Source organism: Falco punctatus, assembly GCF_963210335.1.
Source record: "Falco punctatus genome assembly, chromosome: 4".
Lineage (NCBI taxonomy): Eukaryota > Metazoa > Chordata > Aves > Falconiformes > Falconidae > Falco > Falco punctatus.
Window position 1 is genome coordinate 34398243 of NC_137583.1, and position 11194 is coordinate 34409436.

Consider the following 11194-nt stretch of genomic DNA (forward strand, 5'->3'; position numbering starts at 1 on the left):
TGACCTCCAGTCAACTGGGACCACGCCGGTGAGCCAGGACCAGTGATAAATTGTTGAAGTGGCTCAGTGAGCACTTCTGCCAGCTCCCTCAGCACCCTCAGGTGGATCCCATCCAGCCCCATAGACTTGTGCGTGTCACTGACCACTTCCCCCTGGATTATGGGGGCTTCATTCTGCTCCCTGTCTTCCAGCTGAGGGAGCTGGGTACCCAGAGAACAACTGGTCTTACCATTAAAGACTGAGGCAAAAAAGGTATTAAGTACCTCAGTCTTTTCCTCACCTTTTGTCACGATGTTTCCCCCTGCATCCAATAAAGGATGGAGATTCTCCTTAGCCTGCCTTTTGCTGCTGATCTGTTTAGATGAGGGACCCCCGTGCACAGTGCTGGAGCGCTCGGCTGCCGATCCTGCTGGCACTGGGGCTGCTCGCCTTCACAACCATTCACACGTTATAAATTCAGGCCCTGCCTTAATAACCAGAACCCTTCCAGCATGTGAAGCTCTGTAGAACTCTTGCACAGAGAATAACAGCTTCATCCCCAAAGTCTAAATGAACAATTTTGTGTAATTTCATCATTAGTTCTTAAATCAAGATAATTCTAGCATTCAAATTAAAACTTCTTTTTCCATCCCTGTATATATTTCTGAAAAACAACAAGAACAAAAGGCCAAACTTCCTCCTCCTACTGCATACTAATCAGTATGTGATTACAATAATGATAGACTATAGATATAATCACAGCCTGGTGTCAAGAAAACTGCTTGCTTCCTTTAGGGGATACAAAATTCTTAAAATTGTGTTATTTACTAGAAAGAACCACCAGAAGGAAAGTTCAGCCAGGTTTCTACCCTATTCTGCATTATAAGAATATAATTATTATCCTTGATGAAATTTTTTTTATTCATGTTAATTACCCAAATACCTAATTCATTCTGGCCCAGTCTTTCAACTAATGATGAGCATCTGCAGCATGAAGTTGAAGTGCAAAGTGAACAACACAGACAGCACTTTAAGAGAGAGAAACATGCAATTTTGGCACCACTTTCCTAAACGGAAGCACTGAATCCCATCTTAGAAACTGCATTATTTCAAAATCTCTTGTGAAACCATTTGTAAAAGAACATGTGAAAGTAGTAATGCATAGATTATCACTGCATGTCAGACATTGTGTGTATACATATATATACACACAAATGCACGTTAATGGACTGTAAATGCATTATTACATCTATGTCTGCTTTCTTCTCATCCCAAGACTTTTAGTACTGTATCTTCTTTCACTAAAATATTCCCACTTCATAATGCCATATATGGTGCTTTTTCTTTTGAAGAATAATAGTGCTGATTTCATAGCATTACAATAGAGCATTAGTCACCCTAGGTCACATATAATTTTTTGATCTCACTTAATTGCTCTTCATTTCCTTTATTGTCTTTACCACAATTTAAGCTGAAACTACTGCAAACAGTTTTCACAAGACTATCCAGCATGACAAAAAAAAATAATCATTACTTTATATAACCCCACTTGATGACTATTAGCATTGCATCAGTTTTACAGCTTTTAAGGATGTCATTATCTCCTCTGTCCTCTGATGCACTCTGCCTCTGGCTTTTTTTAAAGGCCAAACAAACAAACAAAAAAAAGCACATTTAACTGCCCTATTTCCCCCTGCCCCCCTCAAAGCCCATCACTCCAAATGAGCCAGGGGAAGACTGTGGACAAGTTTTAAAAATAATAATAAAAAAAACCCAAAAACATACACATACTTTAAAAACCTAGAGTTGTTTTCTGTAGCTTGCTAGAGTCCTATATCAGACTACTCAATGGCCTTACTAAGTCTGGATAAGGACAGCACTGACATTCAAGAAGTCATTCTGGCATTACTTAGGGTGGGGAGCAAGGGGCTAGAAGGGGAAGAGGAGAGGAAATGACATGTCCTAGAAAGAGTTAATATCACTACATGTTATTTATTCTAATTATCCCTAACCGGGTAAAATTTCTACGTCTGTCATTTAGCCACTTTCTTTAACAAGAATTCCACCCCACATACCCTAGTCAAAATCAGTACATAACAACAAAGTTGAAAATCCAGCTGTTGTCAGAAGTCATAAGACTCTGAAAGAGATGGGTTTCAGTGAAGAACAGAAGAAAATAACAGAAAAATAATAAAACCCCTTCTTTCCCCAAGAAAGAAATCGGACAAGCCACATCACCAAACTCACTGGTTCTGTACAGAACAAAAATGTAAAACTGACCTGGATGACTATTTTCAGAGCTTTTACTTTCTGATCAGAGGACCAAGCATCCTTTAAAGACTGGTTTAGTTCTTCAATTCGGTTCATGTAATCCTGCTGAGTCAAATTCAACAGCTCCTTCTGTGACCCCTGGCAAGAAAACACAAGCCTAATTAATAAAGAGAGGGAGGGAACGAAGGAGAGTGCCGGTATTATAGTCAAATCACTGGAGGGGGGGCATGGGCGGGACCACAAAACTTATTACAAAATCCCCTAATTTTCCCTTTTTACCTTTGCAGCATCAGTATTGCAGGTGTTTGGCACCGGAGTGCATCACAACTGCTTTGCTTTTCAAGAGGCATAACAAGCTGGTATTTAAAGTTGTCTGAGAGGTCAGAAATGCTGGACTATTTCAGTGGTATTCTACTTGTGGTATAATTAGTGCACTAACACTATACATAAGCATACTAGCACCTACACAGAGAGAAAAGAAACATTTTGCCAGCAACGTCCTAAGAAATCCACGGACATCAAGAAAGGCCTGGCTGTGTTCGCCCTCAGTAAGAAAATAAAACTATCTTCATTTCATGCTCAGTACCAGAGTACTCTTGTGGCTTGTTCTGCAGAAAATCTTACAGATCTTATAAAAAGATCATCTATCAAAAATAAACTAGTGAAACACTGGAAACAGAAATAATTGTTTAAGCTTTAGAACCAAACTAACACAGCAACAAAGGGACTAAAAATGTGTTTAGAAAAATCAGAAGGTATTTCTGAAACAGTCTTCAGTAGAAGTATAATTAACATTAAAAACTAACTTCAGGACTAGTTTTGATGAGTTTATTAAGCTGCATTACAGAATAAGACTACTAGGCTCCACAAATTTTAATAGCAGCTGCAGACTGTACACAGTACCGAGGTAAATCAACATCGGTAAATCAGGTGAATTTTCAAATTACAATTTCTAGTGATACAAAAATATGATTCTGCCTGAAATCTATAGCAGTAAGACTGACATTACTAGAGAAGTCCCATGGAAAATATTATTTACCTAAATATATAAATATATAAGCACGCAGAATCAAGATCTTTTTGAGAGGTTTCATAAAAGATTTCTATTTCACAAATGTATTTCACTTTTAAAATGGTGATGTAATTGGATGAGAAAACTTCCTCACCTCTTCCAGATCATCCAGTTCTTCTAACCTTGTCCTCACTTTTTCAGAAACTGCTGAGCCAGTAGTTGTAGCTTTTCCTGTAAAGAATTATATGCTTGAGTTTCTTTAACATTTAAACACTTGGGACTTCTAAAAGGAAACAAACCTGAAGAGGCTTGACACAATCAGACACAGAAGACAAGTGATTTGATTCATTTTGTGACTATTCCTGAAGTCACATTTAAACATACCTACAGTTCATTCACTTTGAACAGGGAATGACAAGTAAGCAAAACTGAATATAAATGGATTTTCATGCAAGTTGTGCTGTGGTAAGGAAAGAACCACTGGATCGAATTGTAGGATAATTTAGGTTAAAAGAAAGCCCTACGGAGGTCTGTATCCAACTTTCCTCCTCAAAGCAGGTCCAATTGTGAAGTTATAACAGGTTGTACGGGGTTATACCCAGTCAATTTAACAAAGTCTAAGGGTGGAGATGTGATACTTGTGACAACTCTCCCTGGACATCCTGTTTCAGTATTTAACTGTCCTCATTCCAAAAAAAGGATTTCATATTTTTGCAGAAGCTGAAATGCTGCATGTTTGCTCATATGTAAGAACTCTGATTTACTATGCAATCAGCTATGACTACTCAGCCCAGAGCTGCTTCACTGGAAAACATAATAAAATATTTAACATTTGGTTCTTTTTTGAACACTCAGCATACAGTTGAAATCATTTCACTTTCATGTAAAGAGAGTAACTGAGCAAGTTCCCAAGAGACTTGTTTGCTTTCCCTTCCAGCAAGCAGAAGGGCTGATAAACATGATCCTCAAAACATCACTGCTCACTTTAAATGGAAGAAAGTTTTAAGCTACAGTGGAAGGAGTGAATTCCACTCCCTTCCACAACATATAATCAAAATTAATTAGCCTACAGGAATACAAGACAAGGTGGCTGGGTGGTTTGTTTTCAATATTTATTTTAAGTAAAAATCCAACAGAATTCTTATTCACAAAAAAACACAGATCCAACCATGTGTCAGAATGGGGGAGGACAGGAAAACACATTTCAACTATTCCTGACCACAAACCTGTCACTGCACCCTACCTCAAGCAACATTTGTTACTGTTAAAGAAGCTGCTTACCTTTTTCAGATCCCATGTACAGATTCTGTGAAGAAACAGAAAAAAAGCAGACTTTTAGAAAACATGCGCTCACTAGCATTCCAAGAATGCAGAGGATAATTACACTGCTAATTAAGCCTCTAATCCTTTAGACACAAGACCAGAAGTCATTTGTATCGTTACATAAAGACAAAGTGATGGCTTCTAATTATCAAGAGACTTTTGGACTTGGCTCCACAACAACCTTTGTAAGTGACAGCTTGTGGTACAGCTTTCTACAAGAGTGAAACTGAAACACAGAGGACTAGTATTTACTCATGAAATCATTGCAAAACAGCAACATCCAAAATCAATTAAAGGTCTAGTACAAACAAATAAAACTGGAGAAGCTGCCACTTACAATAGAGAGCTTCTCTGTTGTTGTGTATCTAGAAAGGATTTCACCACGTTTGCTTGACCATGGTTCAAAGTCACTTCCTACTGCTGAGCTGTCATCTTTATCCCGTTTCTTTCGTGTACTATCCTATGAGGGGAGCAGAAGTGCAAATGTTAAATACAAATCTGGAAAAAAAAAAAAAAAAGAGAGAAGGCTGCTAAAGGTTAACTTAATGTTTCAAGTGCTAACTGATTCTTCCCAAAGTTACAATATTAAAAAAAATAATCCACATTTTAAAAAATATGTCAACATAAACCAGACAAATACCGGTAAATAAGAATACGTTATTCTATTAATACAGGGTATTTCCTATTTGCATTAACCTCCTAATTGGTGAGACAAATATATTTTATGCAGGGTTTGCTTTCTGGTTTTGGTTTTTTTTTTTTAGTGGAGTTAACTGCCCCCAGTTTTACCATGGTAGCAGTAGTAGTCACAGGATCTGCGGCTGCTGCGAATAATGACAAGGGGTCGGTACCGTCCAATACACTGCTCAGTGGGTCCATCACAGAGCTAGAAGAAGAAGAGGAGGTAGAAGAAGTACTTCCTTTCCGGTTCATCTTCTTCGTCTTGGATTCAGTAACCTAAAAGAAAAATTCAAAACTACTCAGCAAAAAGGCTTTCTCTTCCCCCTATTTTCTTCAATAAATTATCAAAATACATGCTATAGAAATTGCGCTGTTACAATGACAGCAAGGACCAACAAACAAACTCTTTACAAGAAGCATCAGCATTTAAATGGAAACACTTGCTTTTTCCCTGAATCTGGAGGCACTCTTCAATAGCATTTTCATTACCTTTTCCCCCGCACCCTTCCAATTCTGGGTCTACAGAACCGTAAGAACAAGCACTCTAAACTTCTTTCCAGCACCACTCCTTTATTTTATTGGGTTTGTCCCTCTCCTCCAACCTCTTTCTTGCTCTTTGATTCCCTCTGCCAGTCTCACCTTTACTTTTCTGGCACGATGATACTCAAGCCTGGAACATTAAATCTATTCTTAAGGCCTCCATCTCACCTCCCTCCTGACCTTCCTCAGTAAAAGCTGCTGTCCATTTATCATTCATTAGCATACGACTATCATCTCTTTGAAGCAGGATTTTTTTTTTTGTACATCCACGTTTTTAAAAGCCTCTCATACATTAAAGAAACAATAAATGTTTCAAAGCATACAGCTGACTGGAAGTTAACCCAAACCCAAATCTTACATCAAGCAATTACGCAGGTTATTTGTAATGCAACAATCTGATTTTAAACTTATCCATTATTCAGCATTCAATGCAACCAAGAAAACCCACAAGCTGGAATGCTATATTTGTCGGGAGGAGACTGTTTTTGACACATTACAGCACTAGTAAATTTCTGTAAAGGACAAACAGAAGAAACCTTGATGCCTCTAAAATAACAGGCCACTAACATAGAAAGCAACTTCACTAGCACCACCACCAACTTCAAAGCCTTTTCAAGAAAGAGAATAAAAGGAACCCAAGCAGTTTTAATTCATATTCATTTTCCAAAAGCACAAAAAGAAACTCACTGTAATGGGTTTTAGTGGATGGTAATCACCAAAATCCAAGGGTACAGACTCCAGTTTGCACACTTCAGATTCTGAAACATAGTTTCTTGATCTCGCATGCCTTAAAAAGCAAGAGCAAAGCGTAAGTACATATAAATAATCACATACTTATGAACAGAGAAATATATCCTACGCCCACATAGATGGAGGCATGTTTACAAAAAGAAACACGTTGACAAATAAGTCATTGAAGGACCAAAATGTCTCTCTCTACTGAGATAAATAAAACTAAAACTGAAGAAACTTTACTTTCAGTCATCCAATTGTATTCTGTCCCTACAGCTGGATTCTCTTCCATTCCATTAAACATTAAAAGGGCAGTTTCACCAAGCATTTGTATGTGTGACAGGGTGATGGCGATTATTAAACACAACTTTCCAACTTAATAGTCAGAGTGAAAGGAAAATGTAAGTATGACAACACAAGGGAAGAAATCGAGTGATCAAGCACAAATATAATGAGGAACTGCACAGATTAACTTATGTAGCTGCAAAGCTCTTCCCTGAGAAATCTATCTGTTCAGTCTCATAGTACAAGTTGTAAAAGTCAAATTATAAGAAAAATACCTTATCAGTACTCATATGCTTCCATTGTGGATAAGTCCTTATATAAATGTATAAAAATTAAGTATGTCTTTAAGTGAAATAAATCACAAACAACATATGCATTTCAGGTTTTGTTTTTAATCTGCTATTAAGAGAGAACTGTGAGAACTATGGCCTCCATCTCTAATTAAAAAAGACTTGATTACAGAAAAGAACACAAATAGAAGTATTTGAGTAAAACAACATTGCCACTAGGAATTAACAGTAACACACACTAAGTTATCAATCACAGTTTAAGGACGCTGCTTTTTTATAAAATGGATTATTCATCCTGGTGTTAATTGCTCAAATATAAATATAGATTTATATTTTTAAAAGGCTTTTAAAGCACACTTGACAATGTAGGAAGGCAAAAAAGAGGGATTAAAACTTTCTGACTAGCATCAGATAACAATTTCAAAAGTGACTTGAGTTACAAATGCTTTCTAGTATCTCTGACAATACATCAATATATGAAATCAATTCCTTTTAATTGTATGAGTAGTAGTAATGGTTAAACAGGGAAATAAAAATACAAACTCACAAAAATACACAGGACAGCTGCTTCCTAAAACAATTGCCATCATAGCTATCACATGGTACCTCCCTTTAACAGTAGCAATAGTTAAGTACCAATGCAAAAAGAGATGCAAGTAAAATCTAGAAAAATATATTTGAAAAGGTTTTATCTACATTCTGCCCTCCACAAGTTCTTGATTTCTTTTTTAGTCTTTGAAAGACGCAGGGCAGCTAACTGTTCTTTCCTGTTTCATCCAGGATCCTGAGAATGTTCCTAAGGCTGTATGTGCTGTATTCATAAGGCCTTAGCTGAATGGGTAAAACCAGTGGATACACAAAGGTTTCTTTAATCAGACTCTTAATGAGAACAAACAGTATTCCCCCCATATCATACACATCTTTGCCACAAAAACTAATCCAAACTTTCAAAGGATTCCATTCCTACCCAGACCTAACTGAAGAATTGAATGCTGAAGAATTTCAGCATTGCAAAGCAGCCAGCTCTTCTATAGACACTACATACCCACAAAAAAATTAGATTCATTTAAAAATACACTAAGAAAGAGTTTAATTTTCAGTTGTGTTACTTCAGGAAGAAGCTCTGACATCTAATGAGATATAGCCGAGCAAAGAAAAGAGTCCAGTGAAATTCATGTGCTTATTCCTTTTGTTTTCTTGATCTCAAGCTCCTTTCCTTTATATATGAATAGTCTCTTTAATTTGTTATTGCCCCAGGATTCAATGGTTCTCCTTGCTCACTTGCTTCACAGGTTAATTAGCATCTGGGTGAAAAAGCTTTCAAGCTCTTTCTGGCTGCCCGACTGTAACATCTCTATTGCTCCATTACAGTTATGTCAGTATTTCCATAGCTCTCCTTTACAGATATTTCCAAACTAGCAGTAAAGAAAGATGTCACTGACAGCTCAAGCTTGGCACACCACTCCCAGGCCAAAATCAATCGTATTCCAACGATAATTAATGTAAGGCAGCGCTGGGGAAGTCTAACACAAAAGGGAACAAAGAAGAGCTGTTCACCCTTCAAGTAAGCCTTTAAAAAGTACATTTACGATGTGGCTATTCAAGTGGTAAGACAGCTTGTAACATACGTAACATGGGGGACAAGTTCAAGCTTGCTCTGACATTACGTCCCACTTACTCACAGGGAAAGCAGAGTACACTTCCCTTGCTCAGCCACTGCAGTGCAGCCAGCTTACAAGGGTAAATAAAAATAAGACTCTGGCCAAGGCAGGGTTCCAGCCCCAGCGCATACTGCAGGGTACACCCCCGCTTGCAGGTGCTGTTTTAACAGGGGCTTTTTAAACCTTTTTTTAAACCTTCTCACACACATGAGCATCACCGTATTGCCACCGCTCCAAGCCTTCGCCACCCGCCTGACTGCCAATCTTTTTCTCTCCTCCAGATAAACAATCTTTTCCTGGGACTGCTGTACTTCATTCCCCAGTGAATTTATTTCAAAAAGCCTAGTTCTGTTGTTTTCATAAAGCCTCAATTGGTTCCACTAGCAATGACTTTTAAATGCACTAATTATTCCCACTTTATTAAACACCAAAGTTTGCTTGCACATTAGCCACATGAGTAAGAGGGATGGTCTCCAGCCTGACAGCGTGCAGGCCCGGAACATCTTTTTAGCATCCTCATACTTTAAGGGGCTGCACCTGCTGCGTGTTGCTTCTGGTTCTGCAGCCGGTTTGGTTTCCAGCGCGCCCAGCCCCGCAGCCACCGCTGCCCGCCGGGTCCAATCTAGGCGACAGGCCCGCCGCCACCATGAACCTGTCCCTCCCGTCCCGTCACTCCGCGCTGCTCCGCGCCAGCGCAGCCCCTCCGCACACCCAGCCCTGCCGCGGAAAGGCGGCCCCGGCAGCCGCCCGCCGCGCCAGCGCCCCCCCGCGGCCGGACAGCACACACCGCCCCGCTGGGCTGCGGAGAGCGGTCTGCGGAGAGCGGTCTGCGGGTAGCGGGCTGAGGGGAGCGGGCTCGCCCCGCCGGCCTGAGGGGAGCGGGCTGAGGGGAGCGGGCTCGCCCCGCCGGCCTGAGGGGAGCGGGCTGAGGGGAGCGGGCTCGCCCCGCCGGCCTGAGGGGAGCGGGCTGAGGGGAGCGGGCTCGCCCCGCCGGCCTGAGGGGAGCGGGCTGAGGGGAGCGGGCTCGCCCCGCCGGCCTGAGGGGAGCGGGCTGAGGGGAGCGGGCTCGCCCCGCCGGGCTGAGGAGAGCGGGCCCGCCCTGCCCCGCACCGCCTTCAGCCCGCACGGCCCGCTGCCCCGCACCGCCCGCGTAGCCTCGGCGCGGCGCTGCACCACCGCCCCGGCACCCCGCATAGCTCGATGTAAACACAGCGCGTTACACCCATCTCTGCCTCCAGGCTGCCCCAGCGCCCGGCCCCCGCCCCAGCCCCAGCCGCCGCGCAGGAAGCGCCCCCGCGGGCGGCGAGCGCTGCCGACCACCGAAGACGAGGCCCTCCCAGTCCCGGCCCGGCAGGACCGGCCCCCGCTGGCACCCCACCGGCAGCGAGGGGCGTCCCCCGCCCCCTCCCCGGGCCCTGCCCGCCGCCTCACCAGGGGAAGGCGGCCATCTTGCCGCCCCGTCACACGGCACCGCTTCCGCCCGCGGCCCCGCCCCGCGGCCCCGCCCCATCGCACACCGCGATTTACCAACGGAGAAAAAGAAGAAGAAATGCCGCTCTTTTTTAAAGATTTAATGTTTATTGTGCAGTATGTTTTGAGTAAAAAGCAAGACTGGTGAAAATGAAATAAAAGTACAAAAATAAATACACTTTTATAACGATATCACAACTCCACGCAAAATAAAAAGATTAAATTAAATAGGTATAAATACAAAACATCAAGTACAAACCCAAAATCTGGCACTTGTCAAGAGAAAGAAAGGCCTCATGAAAGTTAAAAAAAACTGTGCTACGATGTTTTATTACAGGTAGTGGAGGCATGCTTAAAGCAAAAGGGGTTGACTTGACAGCCGCAGGCGGGCAGCCACTGCACTAGCGCTTCAGCTAAACCTATCCCGACATCGACACCTTGCCTATGCTAATAATAAATACAGCACATAAAACATCCTTGGAAAACATCGATCTTTAGCACGGGTATATCAACAGCACGTTTTGTCACCTGTGACACAGGTTACTCCAAATTTTTTCCTCCTCTTGAGGTGTTTTCTACTCCTAAGGAAAGCCGGGAAGCCATACTGGGCGAGTAGGAAGCTTGCCTCGGGCATTTTCTGTATTATGCCTGAAATTTCAGAGAACCACAGTGTTTGTTTGAGAGGCAGGCCCTCCACCTGGTGTAAACTCCTAAATGTACACCGTTAGAGGAACACACACACACACACGCCGCCTAAACTTTCAAAGAAACACCATGGTAAAGAGCCACCGAGCAGTGTCATTCTTCAAAGTGTTCTGGCAGCAATTCTGCCATTTCCCCAAGTATGCAATTTGGGTAACTTACTGCATGGTATACAACATTTGAACAATGTCACTAGCTGCAGAGGACAGACTTGGGGGGACATAAAAGCCCCAACTAATGCCACAAGC

The 11194-nt window shown here is 41.8% G+C and overlaps 1 protein-coding gene across 3 annotated transcripts in view; it reads right to left on the minus strand.

Annotated features, from left to right (window-relative positions):
• Window positions 1–10315, minus strand: part of VPS35L (VPS35 endosomal protein sorting factor like) — a 56705-nt gene extending 46390 nt beyond the window's left edge. The window contains exons 1-7 of one of the 3 annotated variants that reach the window (XM_080386660.1): window positions 10206–10315; window positions 6494–6593; window positions 5375–5542; window positions 4923–5045; window positions 4544–4568; window positions 3417–3493; window positions 2260–2388 (exon numbers count right to left, since the gene is read on the minus strand). In XM_080386660.1, coding sequence (XP_080242786.1) covers window positions 2260–2388; window positions 3417–3493; window positions 4544–4568; window positions 4923–5045; window positions 5375–5542; window positions 6494–6593; window positions 10206–10222 — 639 coding nt within the window. In that variant the 5' untranslated portion in view covers window positions 10223–10315. Of the gene's footprint in view, window positions 1–2259; window positions 2389–3416; window positions 3494–4543; window positions 4569–4922; window positions 5046–5374; window positions 5543–6493; window positions 6594–8504; window positions 9397–10205 lie in introns of those variants that run through there. The other 2 variants (XM_080386662.1, XM_080386661.1) reach the window with 2 other exon arrangements.
• Window positions 10316–11194: the final 879 nt, after the last annotated feature.